We start from the raw sequence: 22,033 nt of genomic DNA on the forward strand, positions 1-22,033 counted from the left end.
TCTGAGCTGCCCATAATTGTGACAGATTTACTTTACACAACAACTGTCAAGAAAGCAGTAGCTCATTAAAACTAAGAACAGACACAACATATAACTAAACTCTGGTTCTACACACTGTGCTATATAATTATAGTTATGTAAGCTTTACAGTTTTGCATATCTGCCTAAAGTTTTCTATATCAAGAAAAAAATAACTGTAAGCATTTGTTCAAATTTGCAAGGTGACTGCAATCACTGGTGTTTCTCAACCAAAATTCCTTCAGAGGTTACTGGGAGTTCCTTGAGCAATGAGCAGTTTGTGACTCTCAGGTCAGTTTACAGATGAACAATGATCTTTTTGGCTAGTTGAAAGGGTGACATTCTTCATACTGACCACCACACTAATATACTATGAGCAGTGGATATAGTAACTGTAGAAGAGGTTCCCTGATGACTTAAAAGTTATTTCAAGGTGTTCCCACTTGTTAAAAAGTTTGGGAACACTGACATAAATGATTCTATTACTGAGACTCAGCATGCACAGTTAGGGCTCTTTTACTGTGAAGGACCTAAACCTCCTTTTTAGGCTGTTTTTTTAAGCCTTTTTGCATTAGATGGAGATCTTTCCACCACACCACAGAAGGTGTATTGTAGTCCTTAGAGATAACGGGAAATGGCTAACAGTCAACAGAGACATACGGCACAGAAAATGATCTTCTCAAAGGATTCCTGGCAAATCATAGAATTTTTTTCCCTATATGAGTTTATACATTTATATAAGTTTATATGCACTTCAAAGAGAATCACATGAGAAAAAAAAATAATTGAACAAGATATGAAGTGAATGCACCTGCAGTAACCCCTCCAAATTATTAGTACCTGTAATAATTAAAGATAAATTGCCTCACCCAAAGAGAACATACAAGACGATTTCAGGTGTTGGTGAACTCTTTTGTTATAGCATAAGATGGAATAAGATGTTAGCATTGATGTAGTATGGATAAATGGAGCTGGATAGATAAATGATAACAATAACATTGTATATATCATTTTATTTAGACCAAGGATACTTAGATTTATTGGTTTCATAACCTAAAAGCTAATGCTTTGCTCTATTCAATTAGACAAGCTTGTGCAATCCCATAAAGTCTGGTTTAACTTGTAACAATAATGTTCATTCATAAATGTATGTGCACAGTTGTGTGCAATGATATCCATTATAAATGGCCCCCCATCGCTCATAAAATATATACATAAAAAGAACCTGTACTAAAGATTACCAAAACCATAACAGGTGTTTTTTTTTTTGAGCGTTGGAAAGCCTATTCAAAATGAATGAGATATCTTTAGGTGTTTAAGCTTTTTAGGTTTGGAATAGATTAGGAGTTAGGGCCATTTCAGACCTGCGACTGACCACAACACTGCAGACTCAACTGTGCTACCTACCCAAACAACTGAATGGGAGTAGTTGGGAACCAGTTTGTACATGCCTTTGCAGGTGTATTTCAGTGGGGTTGTGGTGCAATTTCTGCCAGACATATCACTTGTGAATGTGTGGTTGCTTTTGTTTCTCTAAAGGAAGAACCGCACCACTACTGCAAACACAAGGGTAATGCGTAAAAATGCAAGGCTTTAAGCGGTGTGGCTTACCGCTCCCTTGCACATAGCAGCAGTTCACTATGCACTTGGGAACAGTTAACCATGCGGCTCTCCACCGCAAATGTGAAAATCTGTGTTCCCATCCGAAAGACTCAGAACCTAAATGCAGCTTGTGTTGTGCTTTTTCTTTAGAAAATCCATTCCATATTGCTCTGTGAATTTTATGTAATGATATTACCTGGTTTGCAGTGTTTTATTTATTAAACCAAAATTGTTTATAAATAATTAACAAAATGGTAAAAAAAAGATTATTATAGTTTCTCTTTAATATGATGAATAGATAACTGTTAATGTTTTTGGAGCTTACAAGAGATTAGGTAAATTTCATAGATGGTGGCACAGTAGGGACAACATTTGTCACACATCACTTTTCCTTTTGATAAACTAAAATGAAAAAAAACTAACAATTTTTTTTTTTTAATTTCTGCTATAGCTTGGAATGTCATAGAATAACAAGACACCCAGCATAGTCACACAAAACACAGTTCTGTTTCTTTGCCAATTTATGTATTTTATAAAAATCTTTGTAAAAGTAATTTGAAGGTATTTTAAAAAACAAATCTAAAAGATTTTCTGATGTTATCTCTACCCGTTGGAACATATTCACTGAATAAAATGATTTGCTGATATCAGATAGAGCTACTGCTTCCAAATGGCTGTACACAGCAAGATTAAGAGACTGATGTGCTGATTTGTAGCTCTCCTGGGTTAGAAGCAATTCTTCTGCCTGATAAAAGCCAGACCATGATTGTTCACATTTTGATAAGATGTATCCAAATAATGGTCTCATTGGAATGTACAAAAGCCATCAGTCAGATGTGAGAGTATCCTCAGGGTGCTGTGATTGGATGATGACCCTGTTAGTTTGCTGTCACTAAGTTTGTTAGTTTGTTAGTTTTAGCTATCACTAAGGGTAATTGTAACACCATATATTAAGGGCCTCTTCATGTTGAAGAGTGGCCCCAAAGTTTGGGCCACGATGTGTAAGCAGGGAAGCTCCACAGTTCTATTTGCTGAATTGTGCACTCATTACATGACCAGATTATCTTCTAATCGTGGCAAATCTATACTCCATTGAGAGCTTGTGGTGCTTTTGGCTTTTTGTGTACAGAACTCACCAAGCTGTAAAGCTGATCACATTTGTAATGCACATTACTTTTTATTTATTTATTTTTTTATAGTGGTGGTACTATTGATATATAAATGCCCCAAAGCCACTACTTGTAACCTTACTCCTGGTAACAATGTTCACAGAAAGGGAAAAAGTATTGGGTATCCCTTAGATTTACATTTATTACTGTACAGGAGGTAAGGGAACATGGGAACAAGTTGAAAAATGTCTAAGCACAGGCAAAATAGGAAATGGGACACAGATATGTTCGTCTTGTATCCCAGGAACATAACTACTCACTAGGATGTTCTTTAACATATATATGTCCATCAGTGATACAATTATGAAAACCTTAATAAAGCAGTTAAACACATTAGCCTTCCTCTGGGGCCATGACAGCTCTTTAAATCATGGAAACACATCAGACTAACAGACTGAATGCATCAGTATCATCATCAGTTGGGTACAACTTCCAAGACATGCAAAAATTTGGGTACTGCCTGTTGTGAACACAAAGTACTGGGTTGTGCTAGAAGGCATTTAAAATTCTATTTCACTACCAAATTGCTAAATTTCCATAGTGCAATTTTTTTACCAAGCATTTGAGGATACAGAGCAGGTGAGTAAACATGGACAGTTATATGTACAAAAAGTCTTGAGATGACTTGCTCATAAAAGTTGGGTAGGGGCTGACATTGGGGGCCTCGCTTTTTGAACATGAGGGTTATTATTATTATACAGTATTTATATACCACCATCATATCACTGTCAACTGTCCCTCAAAATCTAATGTCCCTACTATAGTCAAATGTCATTAATGTAGTCCAAGGTCAATTTAGGGGGAAGCCAATTAACTGCACCTTTTTGGGATGTGGGAGGAAACCCACACAGACACAGGGAGAACCTGCAAACTCCACACAGATAGAGTCCTGACTGGGATTTGAACCTAGGACCTAGCGCTGCAAAGGCTGGAGTGCTAACCCCTAAGCCACCATGCTATATGTATTAGAGCTTTTACTTTCAGATTTAGGTACTTTTAAATCATAAATCTGTAATACCTATGCTCTAAATAAGTATGATACCTATAGCAGAATACCTCATCTGTATGCCTGCTTAAGGTATTTAGCTCAGACATCATAGAAGCCAAAGATGAACTTGAGATACTGGGAACCAGCATTCTCATTTATTATGGAAAGTTCCATAATCTCCAATGAGTGTAGCTATCTATTTCTGTCTTCTCTATCTATGTCTGGAAATAAATACAGCAAGTAGCTTTATTTACATCTTTGCTTTGTTATTTTACATAAAAAATTGAAATGGTGTCCTCATTTGTGCTTCCTGGTTGCACAAAAAATACCTGGTTTTTCCAGAAAATATCTGGCAAGTCCTATGCCCCTCAATTTTTGCTATCTGGTAGGAACTGGTCCCTTCTGCCTTACAAAAAACACCACTATGCCAGGAAAGCTATGCATTCTGGGGGCCCCTCCTTCTCCCTACCTCGGGGGGCCCAGGTCTCTACCATGCCCTGAAAGGAACCTGTACAGATGATTGTTATCTCATGGCAGTCTCATACGATGGACTATTTATAGTTTTGCAATGATCATCCTTTATCTTTTTTCCTAATTAGTGCTTAAAAATGGCTGCAAATGGATGATTTTTCCAGAACATTTTCCTGGCACTAACTTAATGTCTCCAACTGAACATTATATACATTAGGTCATATAATACTGATAATGTATATCACAGCGGATGGACAATTCTTACAAATAGAATAAACAGATTTTTTAAACTAATAATCGGAGCCACAGTTCTGCATCTGCTCCCACTGAGGAACCAAGAAAATAATACTATTGTTCATATTATCTTGAAATTTGCTAGAGGGCATAAGTTAGTAAAAAAGAGTATATTTCAACAGGAATAGCTCAGTTATGTTCTGTGGAAATATCTGCTGGGAGAACCAGAGAGCATGAATGTAATTTCTAAATATATCACTTGAATGGAGATGCTCCAAACTCTTAGGGTGACTACAAGTTAAAGAAAACCTCCATGCTAATTGAATTAAAAAACTCCAGGCAAAAAGAAAAATACACAAGTGTATGTCATTTAATATACCAGGTCATCAGTGTGTAATGAAAGGTCAGGTGTATAGTGACATGAATGAATGTATTTACACTGCAGTTGTAGGTACCCTACCTGAGTTTTCCAATAGGGCTACACCAGCATGGTGCCCCCACATGCCCTCTATAACAACATTATTGAACACTGAACATGTAAGGCACCAGGCCTTGGGGTATATTTGTAACTTTCAAAGATGGGAACCCTTACAAAAATACTACCAATAATAGGTAATGTATTTTGGTCTGGTGTTGCATCCAAATGTCTTACTTTCATGGTAGCACTGAAGGTACTTACATGTGCACTGGTCTACTATATCATGTATGTAAAAAATGCAATGGATTTTTTTTTTCAAAACTCAAATATGGCTTTTGAATTCCAGGGCAATGCAAGCAAATGATTCACAATGCACTTCAGACAACACGTGCCCACTTCTTTCTATCTCTTACGCCTCACTATTTGCCATTTAAGATGCTCATCAAAGCACAAACAACAGTCAAAGACTAACAAAGGTTGGTCTAAACATCAGCTTAAGTATGACCGACGTCTGGCCTGTCCTGCCAATATTACATACAACACATTTTAAGGATGACCACTCCCATTTAAACTCATGAAGAAAATTGTGAATATTATGTTTGTATGCAGAGGATACACCTCTTCCACAATAAACAGTAAGGATATTCAACCCCTCCACCCCCCCTCCAGCAGCTGAAAAGTATAATCAATGTTATCTGGCAGGGTCACTGTCTGTATCTGTTTGTCATTTGCAACCCCAATTTAATGTACAGCGCTGCGTAATATGTTGGCACTATATAAATCCTGTTTATTAATAATAATAATAAAAATCATCTGTATGCAAGTGGTGATCTCACAACTGAGGTTCCATATGCCCGGTACTGAGTGAGAAATATAGATCTGTAAGCTCATGCTTTCTGCTGATTGGAGAACTCTAGCCTCAAGTCATCTGGGGGCATTCTGGGCATCTGCCAAAGGTCCAATTTTGCAGCATGCTGGCAGGATTTTCAAAGAAATCTAAGACTTTGCCTATCTTTGTGTTTATGCACCTGGAATTTGAAATTAAAAAGTCCAATAGAGATAGTTTAAACCAAGAAGGTTTACAAATAAGGAGAAAAGACAGACAGCTCATCCAAATGAGGGACTGTTTGAAGCTATGTGACTGCATATAAGAGCACACATAGATTCCACACATCAAGAATGCTTACATTATAAATGGAATTTGTTTTTACTTTACAAGAACATATTCAGCAAATAGAAAAAATGTCCCCACCATGTAATGGTTATATAGAAAGTTGTGTTGTCAAAATTAGGAGATCAGCCTTTTAACCATGGCTCCTTCCACTGATGCAATGAAGTATGCATTATCATCCTATGATCATCATACTATCCTGGGTTGCTCCAAATTAACTTTGAGTTTAAATAAGCTTAAAGCTGACCTAAACGCAACATTTTTACTTTACATAAAAAGGTAGACAACCCTTCTAAATAAAGTAAAAATGTTATTTTTTTTTAAAGTACAACACCCTTTCAAAAAAAAAAAAAAAACAAAGGTGCAGCACTGTCCCTTTATGTCTTGATTGCTGCGGTGATCAAGACTTATTGGGAGCACAGAGCCTCCCGGCATACCTCTGTCATGCATCCCGGGAGGCTCTGGCTGCTCATTCTGTGCATACGCACTTTTTTTCCCATATCAGTGGCTACGTAACTCAATCTCGCACCTGTGCAGTGCGAGATCAGGTGACATAGCAAGATGACATGAAAAAGACGGAAGAGAAGACAGAAGATGGTGGCCCCCCGGCACGACGAACAGGAATACCAGGACGACACGGGACTGGATCGTGGGAAGGACCAGGACAACACAGGACCGGATCGCGGGAACGTGTATTTTTCAAACAAACACAGTGCCCCTGATTCATCAAACAAAATCGGATTATCGGTCGCGCATTCGTATTAGCGATCCGGAATCGCGCGCGATCGCGCTATTCAACAACCGGAAAAGCTCGCAATAATTGGAGTGATTCACAAACAGATGATACAAGTTTAAAATCACATATTAGAGTAAAGGCATCCCCAGATATAACAAAAATAGGGGTATGACTTGCTTAGTAAACAAAAAGTCATCGGACTATAAGTTGCAACAGATGTATCAAGGCTAAAATATCTCTACAGTGATGCGTTTCGCCAGAAGGCTTCATCAGGGGATGCATAGAGAGAGTCAGAGCAGTATATTGTTAGGATTACATATAAAAAAAGGTATTACATTCTCTGCTGTTGAAAGAAGGTATATGATACTCATGCAACCATCAAAGAGTGGTAGCACAGAGCTGAAGTATTAAGGTGGCTCAAAAAAAAGAGATTATAAAGAAGTAGAATACCAAACAAGCTGCAGGAGTGAAAAATCAAGGAGGACATGCAAACCGCATGGTCAGCATGGAGAATCGCGATTCTCCATGCTAACCATGCAGTTGGCACGTCCTCCATTGTTGGAGCTTTTCCTTTAACCAAAAGAGCTCACATAGAATACCATAGTCCAAGGTAAAAGTTTTATTTCTAATTGTTAAAAACTAAAATGCAGATTTACCATATTTTTTGCCGTATAAGACGCACTTTTTCTTCCCCAAAACTGGGGGGGAAAAGTTAGTGCGTCCTATACGACAAATGTGTTATAAAATAATTAAAATAAGATACTCACCCGATACTCGATCCTGCGTGTGTCTCTGGCTGCATGCAGCATGTTTCTCTTCTCTCCTCTGCCAGCATCGTGTCTTCTGTCTGTAAAGCAGAGCGAAAGAAGCCAGCACAGCGCCACCTGCTGTTCCCTGTCCTAACTGCCGTACAGTGGAAAAAAAGCACAGAGTGATCAGAAGGGAATTTTGAATGACACAGAGTGATCAGAAAGGGAATTTGAAAGGCACAGAGTGATCAGAAAGGGAATTTGAATGGCACATGAGTGATCAGAAGGGGAATACCGGTATGAATGGCACATGAGTGATCAGAAGGGGAATAATCTTTCAGAATCTTTTTTTTCTAGATTTTCCTCCTTTAAAATTGGGTGCGTCTTATATTCCGGAGCGTCTTATACGGCAAAAAATGCGGTAATTGTTTTTTTAGAAGCCAAAAGCAGAATTCATTTCAGGTTTTCAGTTTGCTTTAAAATGTGAATTAGTACAGAATTGCTCCAAAATAGCAGTCTTGCTTGAAAGCTTTTACCTCGTGACCTCTGCAGACATACATGCATATTTATAAAGACAATACACAGTACCATGACTAAGAATGAGTGAAATGATTTTAACAAAATTAACTTTTATGCAATCCGGAAAATGTCACTAAGGCAAAAATGCTTATTTTGGCTCATTGCACTGCGTAGATAAAAAGAAATCCTTCTATTAGGAGGAATTTTCAAGTTCAGTTTATTTTATTTAGTGTTCTATGTCTTTGTGATTTTTAACATTTTCTGGTATTTTTGTATGGTTTTTGTCATCTCTTTCTTTGAGTAAAAAAGAACATAAAATGATATGGTTAACAGGGGGCAGTTTTGTCATACTTACCTCTTCCTTGCTTGGGTGTGCCCGTTTTCCCAGGTTTTATCAGTTTCGCCCATCCTGCTGGCCAATAAGGAAATAGACGCTTAATCATCCTTGGCTATTTAGCTAGCTCAGGCACAGCACTTAGTGCCTTACTTCTCCACTAGTGCCGAGCCCCCTAGCTCTGCTGAGCATTTCCTGTGCACCTGTTGGATATTTCAGTGCTTTCCTTGCCAAGCACCTGTGTTAATCCCTTGTTGCCCAGTCTGTTGTTTCAAGTCCATTTCCTTGTGCTGTTACAGTATTCCTCTCTGTTGATATTCCTGTGTCACCGGTTCCTCCTGTTGCTTCCAGTGACTTTCTGTGTTCCCTGTGTCTGCGGTGGCCCCTGGGTCACTGGTGTCTATTTCCTGGATCCCTTGTATTTGACCCCTGGCTTGTAACCTGACCTCTCTTGCGTGCTGCCTACATTGACCCCGGCCTTCCTTGACAATTCTTCTGCTTAGTGAATTGGTACAGTGCATCATCCTGCCCACCCTAGTGTGCCCAAGGACTGCAACCTGACAGTATCCAGCAGCGCAACATCCTCACCACTGGAGGCTCTGGAGAAGACCTGGTAGCGCTCCTTAGTGTCTCTGTTTTCCCAAACGTGACAGGTTTAAGCACAAAAACAGGCCCAGGATAAATACTCATGTCACACCACAAAACATCATAATCTTACTTTACCTATTTCCTCAAATCAAGCAACATTTCGACAAAATATCCCAGTTTGCACTGCAGTTTTAGGAAAATGCAAAGTTACAATTTCACTCATCCTTAATGAGATTTCACCATATAAAACAGGGAATTAGACATTCCCTTAAACATTCCATTGTGGGAATCTTCAAGGGTTATGTTTTAATGTCAGGAATTGATTCCATTCTTGATTTGAAGCCTAGGAGCTGAAACTATTTACTTCTAATATTCTCATAAAACATATAGGGTAATTAGATGTAAAGGCTAATTTATATACAAATGGTTATCTACAGGTATTAGGAATTTAACAGGGAAAATTAACTAAAACAAAATTATATAAAGAAACACAAACTTTCTTTACAGAGTAAAGGTAATATATTAGACCTACAACACTTGAAAGCTCTGGCAGGAAAAACATTCCTAAGAGAAGACTTAATAAAAAATTCTCTTAAGACCAATAGTGATTCATCCAGATACATTACTGTTCAAGTGAAATTCAGCATCATGCGGCTTCATAAACCACCAAGTATAAAAGTAGTTACTTCCAGCTTAATGTTATTGATGCATGCGTTGCACAATAAGGTAGCTATACTTCAGACTCACATGTGGCTTTTACCTTATCATTACAGAAATGTGGAGGATGCTACGTCTGACCTACTACTAAAAAGATGTTGCAATTATTTATTAATCTGCTTTACTGGCCCACTCGGATTTAAAAAAAAGGTAGGGTTTATTTTTTTAAACAAACGGGTCGAAACCACATACTATATGGAATGACAGACGTTGGCTGGTGTGTTTTGAGATAAGTTTTACATGTGTGAAAGCATATTTTTTATTTAATTGGTTTTTATGCATTACTGCTTTTCTCTTTTCTTTTCAACTATCAACTGACACAACGACCCCACCAAGGTCAACTAAGATTTTCAACTACATGGGAACAGTTGGGAACCACTTGCATTGTGATCTAGTTGCAGCACGGTTCCTGGAAGCGACTTATTGCTTCTGGCTGTGTGGTTGCCTGGTTTTCTCTGGAGGAAGAACCATTCTGCAACGAGAACCACATTCAACTAAATTTGCTAAACACTGCAAAACTACTCCCAGTCACTTATAGGGAACATGCGATTTTCAACCAATAGCACTGAAAGGGCATAAGTTAGAGCAAAATTTCCCAGAAACAGGAGTACATATGGTTACTTATGGTTTAAATATGTGTGAAAACCTATGGGGACTCAATTTTAATTAATATGATTAACGTTATTCCAAAATCCTTCAAGCAGATGATTCCACCCCCCAGGTTTAAAAATTAGATTAGGTAAATTGAACCATGTATATGAAATGTAGAATCCTATTTATTTCCTAGAAGATGGAGATGCTAAGCTTAAGAACATATGGTTACCATGGATAGCAATCCTGTTTGGACACGAAAAATCTTGCTTGGTATACAACCTTTGCTTGGTATACAACCTTTCTGCTAGAACTTGTATGGGTCAAAATTAGTCATAACACCACACACTACCCTTATTTACCTCTCTGGAAACAAAGCCACGGCTGGCCACGAGCATCAGTACGCCAGTTACTACCATTCATAACTCCCTATGAATTACATAACATCTCCTCCTCCTCCCTTCTCAGCACCATCCTAGTAGGCACTTGACTCTTCTCAGTAAGGAAAAGTGAGGTTACATTTTTATTTATTTAAATCTAATTGCTTTTGTATTTATGTATTTTAGTATTAGGCAGTGTTTAAATTATTTCATACAGCCCCATCAATGTATATTATGACAATAACAATAGGATTTTTTTTCAAGGGAACGGATTAATCATTTTCGTTTTATTTCTTCTTTTCTTTATTTTATTTCTGGGAAAAGTTTGTTTTGTATAAGTCCTGTTTCGGTATAAATCCGAGGATCTCAAATGGATTAAGGACTTATACCAAGGTACCACTGTACTTACATTTACTAAAGACATACCGTATAAATATGCCTTGGATGTCCAAGTCTTTATACACTATGGTCTTAAAGTTAACAAAGTCAATTTAGACCTGAGATGCCCAAACTGCTCATTGCTCAGGAAACCCTAGCAACCTCTGGAGGAACCCTGGTGTTCCATAAAACCCTGGCTGAGAAACACTGATTTGGATGCAAATAGCAGTTGAAGAAGTTCTTGTTGATTTAGGTGGATTCATTATTAAACCACATTAAAAAACGGAATACATTTCCTAAAAAAATGTAAAACTATCTAAAATTATAAATGAACATAATATTGTCTATCTTACTCTACACATTCTAAAGACTGCATTGGTGTCTGTCGCCAAGTATATGAGATGACCCATTAAATCAATATATTGATCACATATGATGCTAGTTTGAAGCATTTATATCACACTGTTATATTGTCTACTCCGTAAAACCATAGATTATCAGATATACCACACAACAGTCGAAACATTGCAACTTAACAAGTCTACAGTGCTATGCAAATTCAAGAATACATACAGTAAAAGCAATCCGATTAAAAGCACAATTTATTTCTAGAATTGACAGAAAAGAAATGCTTATGGGTTTTGGATGTCATTAAAGCCAGGAATTTACAAAAATCACATTGCATTGAGAATATAAATACCAAATATTGTGCCCTAAAAATGAACCTGAAACGGCAAAACAACCAAAAATTTAGCCTTTACAGCTCATCATTTCATTTAACCCTACATAATGGCCATGGCATTTTTCCTTTCACTCCGGCGTGCATGGAGATAACAAGTATGTGTTACACAATTGTTGTTTACATACGAATGTGCACCCTGATGGTACTCATGTTTACACAAGTGCATGGGGTGGGCCTGTGAGTCTCTTACATTTTTTCTTTTTAAGTATTTTGTTTTCATTACTGTATTTAACTTTTTTCACTATCACAAATGGGCTAACAAGTCCTTATGGGATATCACTGTTAAGTAGACATGCCTGCTTTATGGAGATCAAGGTGCACAACCTCCAAAAAAATTGAGTACACATTCAGACAAAATTTCACAGCCATGAATCTGGAAGTGCTGAAAGAGGGACACTCTCCTGTTCATATGCAAGCTCATCATCCTGAAGACCCTGGACTTAAGTAAGCATTACTCAAGCATGGAATCAAATAATTGGATGGGTAACCATTTATCGGACAACTACACTAAATTCCCAGCCAGGGCAACAACCTAGGTTAGTGTTTGAAAGGTTAAGTGTGGCATTAATATTAAAGTTCTCCACCATAGTCCACCATATCCCAAATACTTATTAACTTGTATTCACCATTCCACCCCCTAATTATGAATGCAAATTTTTTAATCAATCCCCTGATTCATTAATAGAAGGATCTCATTGGACGGCACGGCAGGGAGTAAAAACTCTCATCTGCTTTCATGTGTCATTCCCTTGCCATCTGGAGAAGCAGATGTTGCTTTCTTACTGGTGACTCAGGTTTCATATTTTCAGCAGTGAGGGAGCGACACCCTACTAATGATGATGATGAGGGAGCAACACTTTCAAAGGAGCTATGTATCTTCCTGTGTTTTTTTTAGCATTCCCATTGCGGGGAGATTTTGGTAAAATAACCTAAATAGGCAAAGTATAGGTTTGTATATAGGTTGCCATTTTCTGACTTCTTGTACACCACACTTTAAGTTTAAAGAAAAACTAGGTGTGTGGATTCTGATCCTGGAGAACCAAAGTTTGAACACCTCTGAATAAAAGCCTGGGTTCCATTGCCATTGTGGACCAATTAGTTTTCCCTATGTGTGTAAAAATTCCTGTAGATGCCAAACTTTTCTCCTTCTATTCCAAAAATGCTGGCATCTTATTTGTCGACCAGTAAAATTGACACTAATATACTACTATGTTAATGAATAGAATAACACAGGGGCTGATAATCTGTAGATTACAACCTAAACCACCTAATTTGGCAGATTATGGGATTTGATTCTCTTAACACATGAGTAAATACCGAGCAATGGTCAGTTTGGACACAAGAAGCAATACAGTAACATGTCTGAAAATGTTGACCTCAAACATACAGAACAGTGGAACAGTGTTTTTGTGGATAGCACACCTGGCCTTAAAGCATTAGGGCACCGGGTCTGAATCTTGTCCAGTATACTACCTGCATGGAATTTGTATATTCACCTGTGTTTGTGTAGAATAGTTCTCACTTTTCCCCCCAAAACAAACATACTGGTAGGTTAACTGGTGTCCCCCTACAAACTAACTAACTTTGACAGTGAGTGCCAGGGGACAGTAAATGCTGCGGTAAACTACTTTTAGTCTGAATATGCTCTTACTAATATGATTATGTGTAATATGTCGGCACTGTATAAATAAAAGATGATAATAATATTGAAATGTGTAGAACGTAGAACAAAATACTATACCACACAACCAGATTATGATGGAACACTGAACTGTATATTTTTATATGTCCATTTTATTCACAATAGTTAACTACATAGACAGCACTAGATTCTATGAAACCTTATAGAAACACAATCACTATGAAACACTGTACGCCGGCTGCCATGGATACTGGAACACTATATAATATCAGCTATTAAAAATATCTTTCCCCACACATCTTCAGTATGACTCTGTATATATCCAGCTCGCTCAGACAGCAACCTGTATGACTTGGAGCACACTCCACACCCCAACTAGGACTAACAAGAGATTTTTCTTTCAAGCATGGCTGAACACTGAGTATATACCTCATGATTAAATACGTGGTCTGAGTGATAAGACCTAAAATGTCATTTACATTCTTGGAAACCTGAAAGAAATTAGACATTTGCCACTTCACTGGCTTCAAACCCTAATCAACACATACAGAACATTCAGAACTAAATAAAGTACTAAGGTGACATTTTAAAAGGGCAATGTACTTTCCAATATTCAAATACACATAAAATAGCACAAATATAGTTTTGTCATTCTGTATAATAATACATACACTGTATGGCGAGAAAACATCTGGTTCAGGTGTGGGTATAGGGTTCAGTGGATGCAGGTTGCATTGGTTAAACCCGAGGAATACAAGTCTTTTTTAATCCCAGATATTGTGAGCTATGATACTGCAGAAGGTTGAAAGGTTTATTAGAGTTGATTGATTTATTGATTGATTATTTTTTAATACTGGCTGACTCTAGGGACAAACACAGACAAAAGAAATAAATTGGTTGCAGCCATTTGAAACATAATACCATCCACTCATATGTAACAATAATAATATTACGTCATCTAATTACAAATCTTCTTTAGATCCATGGAATGGATAGCTGTTTAAAAAAAACTGGAGAAGATGCCTAAAGCTCCCATTGAGATGTCACCTTTTATGTTCCAGTTTATATATGAAATCAGAGTGGTCTGCAATAGGGACAGTGATAGCTGGAATATGATAGAGGACACGATAATAGTAAGGGACAACAATTATGGTAGCTGGAAAGTGAGTGGCCTTCATGGGGAACTCTGACTATGATAACTAGAATATGAGGGGTCTTCATAGGTGATACAGACAATGAAACCTGTAATCTGACTGGTCTCCATAGTGGCCACCAACTATAATAGATGGAATGTGAGTTGTCTCCATAGTGGACACAAAGAATGATAGCTGGAATCTGATTGGTTACTATAGAGGACAAAAGGATTAGCTGAAATCTGAATGTTCTTCATGGAAGACACCAACTATGATAGCTGGAATCTGATTCATCTCCACAGCCAATGATAGTTGGAATTCTACTGGTCCCCACAGAAGACATAGACAATGATAGATGGAATCTGATTTGTCTGCATAGGGGGCACCAACTATGATAGCTAGAGACTGATAGAGAGTGATAGTGGACACAAACAATGATAGCTGAAAACCTACTAGTTTTCATCAGGGACAAAGACAATGAAACCTGGAATGGTCTCTATCGTGGACACCAACTGGGATAGATGGATTGTGAGTGGACTCCATAGTGGACACAAAGAATAACAGCTGAAACCTAGTTTCTAAAGGGGAACACCAAATATGATAGCTGGAGTCTAAATTGTTCCTATGGAGAACACAATGATAACTGGAATCTGAATGGTCTTTATAGAGGACACTGACTACGATAGCTGGAATCTAACTGGTCTCTGCAAAGGATGCAGTCAATCGCTGCTGAAATTTGAGATTGCAGAAATGTGAGTGGTCTTCATAAAGGACAATAACTATAATAGCTGGAATCATACTGGTCTTCATTGGGGACACAGTCTATGATAGCTGGAATCCTATTGGTCCTCATTGGAGACACTGACTATGAGAGCTGGAATCTGAATGATCTAACGGGGGACACAGACTATGATAGCTGGAATCTGATTGACCTCATGGGGGACACTGACGCGTCTCCATCAGTTTTTTGTTGTTGTAGTAATTTTGATCAACTTTCTTTACATATTTTAGATATTTGAAGCATTACAATACAAATAATTCAGATTTGCAAACAACACAATTAATAATCTGAATATTTCTCCTCATTTCCTAGTTGTATAAATTTTAGTCCTCAGTGGCTCTCCTCAGTACCAAGACTTTTCATCAACTTTCCTGCAATCTTCTGTACCATATTCTGCTCTCTATCCTATTTATTATCCAATGACACACAATAAATTGATATCATTTATAAAGTCACATATTCCCACAAATTGTTTTAATGAAGGAACCAATGACTAATGGCATACTGTAATGGAGCCGGATGAAAATCAATTGGGCTGTCAAGACAGTTAAATCCTACAGGATGTATTGGAAGCGAGAGTGAAGAGTCCTATTTATTGCCAAAGTTATTCCGATGGAGACCGAATGACTTATTAACTGGGATAAAAGTAGAGCTGTGCTCCCTTTACAACCAATCACGCTTCACCATTTATATGCCGAGAATGCAATAGGAAATCTGGGAATGGTTGTCATGGGTAACAGCAAGAAAGATGCTAAATGGTTGCTGGGGGCAATATTTTTTACCTGGTTACGGTCTTTTTTCCGAGGTTTTCATACATTTGCTACGTATTGGGAGTTGCTACTTATATGTATTTAAAATGGATTAATATGGTTAAAGGATCGCTTTCGCAGAGACATGCCATTCACAAGGGAATGGTCCCTACCACCCTCCCCCTCAGTGTGATGATGAGGTGCAGGTTCCATTCAATGTGCAGATGATACTTACAGCCTCAGGGCTGGTCCTGTCCTCTCTGTGGACCTCCTGCCTTACTGGTGGCCGGCTTCTTCCAGGGGATCTGCTGGAGGTTGCAGGATGGGGCTTGCTGTCCTGCCATAGGTAATAGAAGGTGCCCAGGATCCAGGCTACAGTCAGGATGGCGATGGCATTAGCCCTGATCCTTCTCATGCTGCAGGCAGGGTGGTAGGGATTTGTATGAATGGGGGAGGTGGGAGCCTGCCTGCTCCTTTTACATTCTCCCACAGTCTGAATGTGCCCTGTGCTTTCCTCCTCCTCTCAAGCTGTCTCTTTCCAGGGTTCTGTCTCCCCCTGTATTGCTGCCTGCCTCTCTCTGTATCTCCCTCCCTTCTCTCTGCTCTCACTCAGCTGTTTGTTTTAGCTCAGTCCTGCAGAGAGAGTTCATCCTCCTCAGGGTCCTAATGTCCACCCAGATTACAGCCACATGTCTGTCAAATGGAAAGGAGGGAGTTGGCACACCACCCTGCCCCACTAAGCGGTCATTTTAAGATTGGCACAAACATGTTTGCTAATATGTATGGCATGGATGAAATTACATGCTCCAAGACTGCTACATTTGGATGGGCATTCAAAAGAAAAGCATGTTAAAACACCTGGGAATCAAATACAACATTGGGGAGCAATTTAAAAAGGTGAACTTTTGGTGAATTTAGGAGTTTATTAAGCTTTCTGAACAACTTTTTATTTAGGAAGGAATTGTATTATAAGGCTCCTTTCACACATATGCATTGTAATAACTCTAATCTAAAATGCAATTTCCACTACTTATTAACAGAAATGCATGCGGTGTGTTGGTGTTAACATTGGATAGCACCTTGACACACCTTGACAAAGCAGCAGTACATGGGCATTATAACGCACAATCAGCACATAAACAACAGTGTGTTGAGTGTTGAACAATCTGTGTGTTGTGTTCAGAAACATATATCCATGCAATGTAATAGGTGCTTTGCAGCATATTCATACCGGTAATTACTAAGAATGATGAATCCATTATCCTAAATATTGCCACATGCCCTACTTGAGTTATATGATTTGCTAAATTTCCAAAACATTTTTATTGCAAATAACATTAATTGCTTCTATTACATCAACATGTACTTAGCATGTGATAAACATGACAATGTGTGGATCCCTCATAGGTACACTGTTTCTTTATATTTAGAACATGGCACTAGAGGGTATGAAGCCTCCCTGGTCAGTATTTTATATATATATATATATATATATATATATATATATATATTTTGAACAATCTTCAATGTTGATCGATTTGTAAAGGTAATTTGCATAACCAAACTCAACACAACACAATGGGAGGAATGAATCAATATGGTTTCAGAATAGTGACTGAAATACTAGGGATAAAAGTCATTCAATGGAAAATCACTCTGTCCTAGGGTAAAGTGGCATTATGTCTCCCAAGAATGTCGCAGGAGGATTCCATCATTTCTATTGTTAAGTTCTAAACAAAAGGAAACCCTGTAAACTCCTTGAGAGTTCTATGCATTGTCATGGTACTCACATGCTATGTACACGTTAATAATACCAGACTGTTTTGTGCATGTGTAGGATTGTGTACACACATACAATTTTTGTTGCCGAAAATGATCTTTATGATCAATCAGTGACAGATGAATGAATGTGTGCTGTACACACGGTGCCTGTACTGTTCTATGGAGAGGGCAGAATATGTGAGCAGCACTCCCCTGTGCTCTCCTCTCTTGACATGTATAGCGATTGTTCCTCACCGGTCATTCTTGGATTTGTCTTGACGGGCTGTACACATGTCAGATTCTCGCAAGAGACAAGCATGACCGTTTACCTCGGGTGATATTCATTTGTTATGTGTACATAGTCCAATGCATTATTTTATTGGAAAAGTTTTAATAAAGAAACAAAGTTATTTGTCGAAAAATCCCACTAGTTTTTTGACTTTTTGTCATTCATCAATTTTTTATAGCCTATTCAAAATAATAGGATTTTTAACACAAAATAGGCAATTGTGTGATAAGGGGCATTCAATGCACATGAATTGACACAAAATAGTGTTCTAGGAAAAGTTCCTTATAGACATCTAAGGAGCGTTTATAGAGTGCACTGTAACTGACTTGAATAGAAGCTTCACAAGTTGCCAACACCTGCCATTCATGGTCAAAAAAAATTCATATGGCTTCTGAGTTTTATGTGTGTACCAGACCATTTATGTTACAGAACAGGCTCTAGCTTTGCAATGCATTAAAAAAACATCAATAATGCAAAGCCAATGTCTCTACTTTATACCCTGTGTGAAAGAAGCCCTACAGTAAGAATTAGAAATATCACAGCTTTTTGGAGTCTTTCTTTGAAGACATAACATATGCATTCATGAGTTAAAATTGAGCTGTCATTGTGCTATTAGAGGAAAATAGCCCATAACTTGTAAAACTAATATGACCTAGCATCCTTTAAGTGTGGTGGAACAGCATGATTTGTTATACTGTCGGTTGGTATGCAGTTGCAGAACTGAATAAATACATAATACTTCTGACTGTAGAGGAAAAGCCTCCTTGCATCATTCTACTTCATACCTTATGCTGAAATTATTCACTGGTGTGGATTATATTCTCCAAAACAGCGAGGGTAGAAACTGAATGTAATGCATCAAAATAGGTTATTAAAGCCTTTCTATATCCGCACTTGTAGAGAGTCTTCTCCTGCCAATAAAGTGAATAGTCCAATTTCTCTGCACACTCTATCTTCCAGACAAGACACATTAGAAGCTGCAGCAGATATATTAACCCTGATTAATTAAAAGAGTCATCAAGCCGTCTCCTCCCAATATGTGCTGTCTATAGCCTTTCGCCTTCAGTTATCCCTTTCCCTTCTTTCAGTGATCTAGTCTTAGTGTACAAAACTTTTCCATACCTACCAAGCAAATTATTAAGAACCTCTATACCACTGAAATCTGGAACATCCATTTTGTCCTACCAGATTTTGTTACCATGTATGCACAATCCTGGGGCTTAATGCCAAGTCTACCCCTCTCAAAGAACTCTCATCCATGTTTACTCTGTTAGAAACTCATCGTTACACACCCCATATCCAGATCCATAACCCATTATCACCCATTATCATTATGGGATAACAATAGTCCTTTTTCTTTCTATAAGCGCGGGGCCAGCCTTTAATTACTTTCACAATTGGATTTTATGATTAGGCTATTTTTCAAGTAGTAACTGGCGTCAAGTCTTTCCTGGCAAAAAGGTTTCAGCATAATTACAAAGTCTCCCAAATAACCCCTGAAGAAGCCTTGCGGGGTGAAACGCGTCGGGTGTGATACGAGATTATTGTTGTACACAGGATTTGATTCATCATATATATATGTATATACCAGGATACACCGAGATACCAATGTTAGTCTAGGACTAGCATAGGAGACCTCTGTCTAGTTTTAGGATTTTCAAAATAAAGTTTAAGTTTTTAAGAAAATTACTGTGCCCCACAAAAGCCTGTCTTTTCTTCTGACTTGTTCCTTAGCAATAATCCAGGCCCGACACATCCGAGTCTACTCCATTTAAACCTCTAGGGTAACTATCTTTGGTGGAATATACTATTTCACTTTTTCAGAAGAAGACGCTCTAAATTTATGGCTGGCTATACCTAAATCTTCTAGAAATGTGCCTGGAAAACTCATGAGATGGTATCTTACTCCAGTTAGAATACCATTTCCTTCTGTGTCATCAAATTGTTTTAGGCCTTGTTCCGTCAAAGGTACTATGGGTCATCTATGGTGGCTTTGTCCCAAAGTGTCCAGACTATGGATAAGAGTATACCATATGATCTACACTGTACTAGAGATAAATCTGCCTAAAGACTCACAACATGGGCTGTTTCATGTCCCTATTCCTAATGTGGACAGAAAAGCTTCTGTACTTATCTCTCAAATTTTTATGGTTATAAAGCAGACTATTTCACATGCATGGAAAACCTCTACATTGAATTTTATGGAAGTTAAAAATTTTATGCATAGTACGATGATTAATGAAAAGATTATGGCCATTATTAATGACAAGTTTTTGGCCATATGGCAGCCCTGGCTAAACTATTATTTGCCATCCCCAAAAACTCTTTCCCTTTTACATGCATAAATAGGTATTGTGTTATATTAAAATGGACATCTCTTTCCACTTTCCATTTCTTTGTCCTTTTTTTTCCTTTTGTTTTTAGATCCTCTTTTTCTTTATTGGATGTTACATTTACCATGGGCGTATATTGTATCTCACCATTTATATACCTCACTATTGTATTTTTCTTTGGTATGTCTTGAAGGTGTACTTGTATTGGTGATTTATGTTGATTTATAAATACTGCTGTGCAGTAACAGCTATAAGATTTTTTTTTCTTTTGCTATGTAAAAGGTTGAAAGAACGTTTTTATACTTGAAGCACATTTCTTATCATATATTCCTTATTGCTTGTATTTGTTTATGTGTTTTCAATATAACTCTTTTGTACCAGAAAAGCACACAGCCTTCTCGAATCAATTATTTCCATTACTTAAACGATTTTATTTCCCATGCCTATTTTTATATTTCTCCACAGTTACAAGCAGACCACATTATCCAGAAAAAGTAACATTTACAAGAGTAAAGCAATTACTAAAATATTCTTCTTTTTTAGGAAATATTTTCACCTTGCCAACATTCTCAACCACTGTTTTCTCTGCCATTATTGCTGACACCACCCAGAACTTCCAGGTTCGGAAAAGTACGTAACCCCCTCACCTGTGACAATACAATACAGACCACCGACAGTGCCAGGTAACAGAGAAGGAATTGTGGAGAGATCACATAAGGTGAGTATAAGTGATTTATGGGGTCCTTTGCAAGGGCAGTGTCACTTTGCTTAACAAATTTAGACATTTCGACTTTGTTAGGACACTTTACTCCAACAGCAGCTGTAGTAGCTAAATAAAATCAACTGACATCTAAGTATCTGTTTGAATGCAGCGTGCAGTTATTATCATTTTTTATTTTTTGACTCACATATAAATAGAAAAGGAACCATGACATCACTAATAATGCCCATTCTGCTGCCTATGGCATTTTTATATATACTAGATGACACACTTCTGTGATATGCATTAAAAACCATTCACAAATCCTGCCCGAGCATGTAAAAATGTGACTGTAGACTGTTTAGGATACATACAGCAATTACACATTATCTGCTGCTCTCTGTGGTAAGATTCCAACATTTCACACGATGAGTAATCTTCAGAATTATTTTGCATAGTTCAGTTTGTGGTGACTGTGCAATATGTTAAATCCATCACACTCTGAATAACAGCATGGTGGAATTATGAATGGGATTTCTGTTAGGAGACAATATTTTAAAACCTTTGTGCGTGGGTTAAAAACATAATGTATTTAACTGCTAGTCATACCTACAGAAATTGAAATTAGCTCTTGGTTGTGGCAATTTTTCTTTTACACAAAATAAATTAACTATTTGGGGAAAAAGTAAGAATTCAATATTGATAATGCAAGGGGAGTTTTCCCTTCCCCAAATTGTCAGATATTTAATTGAGTATGCTGTAATAGTGCAAGTGGGCACAATTTCTAGATTTGTGAGGGTGTTATATTCTTTGCATATTCTAGATGTTAAAAAAATATAA

The 22,033-nt window shown here is 37.7% G+C and overlaps 1 protein-coding gene across 1 annotated transcript in view; it reads right to left on the bottom strand.

Annotated features, from left to right (window-relative positions):
* The window catches only part of GALNT16 (polypeptide N-acetylgalactosaminyltransferase 16), a 91,218-nt gene extending 74,521 nt beyond the window's left edge, over window positions 1-16,697 (bottom strand). The window contains exon 1 of the mRNA XM_072427726.1: window positions 16,346-16,697. Within this exon, the coding sequence (XP_072283827.1) occupies window positions 16,346-16,525 (180 nt within the window). The 5' untranslated portion in view covers window positions 16,526-16,697. The remainder of the gene's footprint in view (window positions 1-16,345) is intronic.
* Between the last annotated feature and the right edge of the window lie 5,336 nt (window positions 16,698-22,033).

Source organism: Pyxicephalus adspersus, chromosome 12 (assembly GCF_032062135.1).
Source record: "Pyxicephalus adspersus chromosome 12, UCB_Pads_2.0, whole genome shotgun sequence".
Lineage (NCBI taxonomy): Eukaryota > Metazoa > Chordata > Amphibia > Anura > Pyxicephalidae > Pyxicephalus > Pyxicephalus adspersus.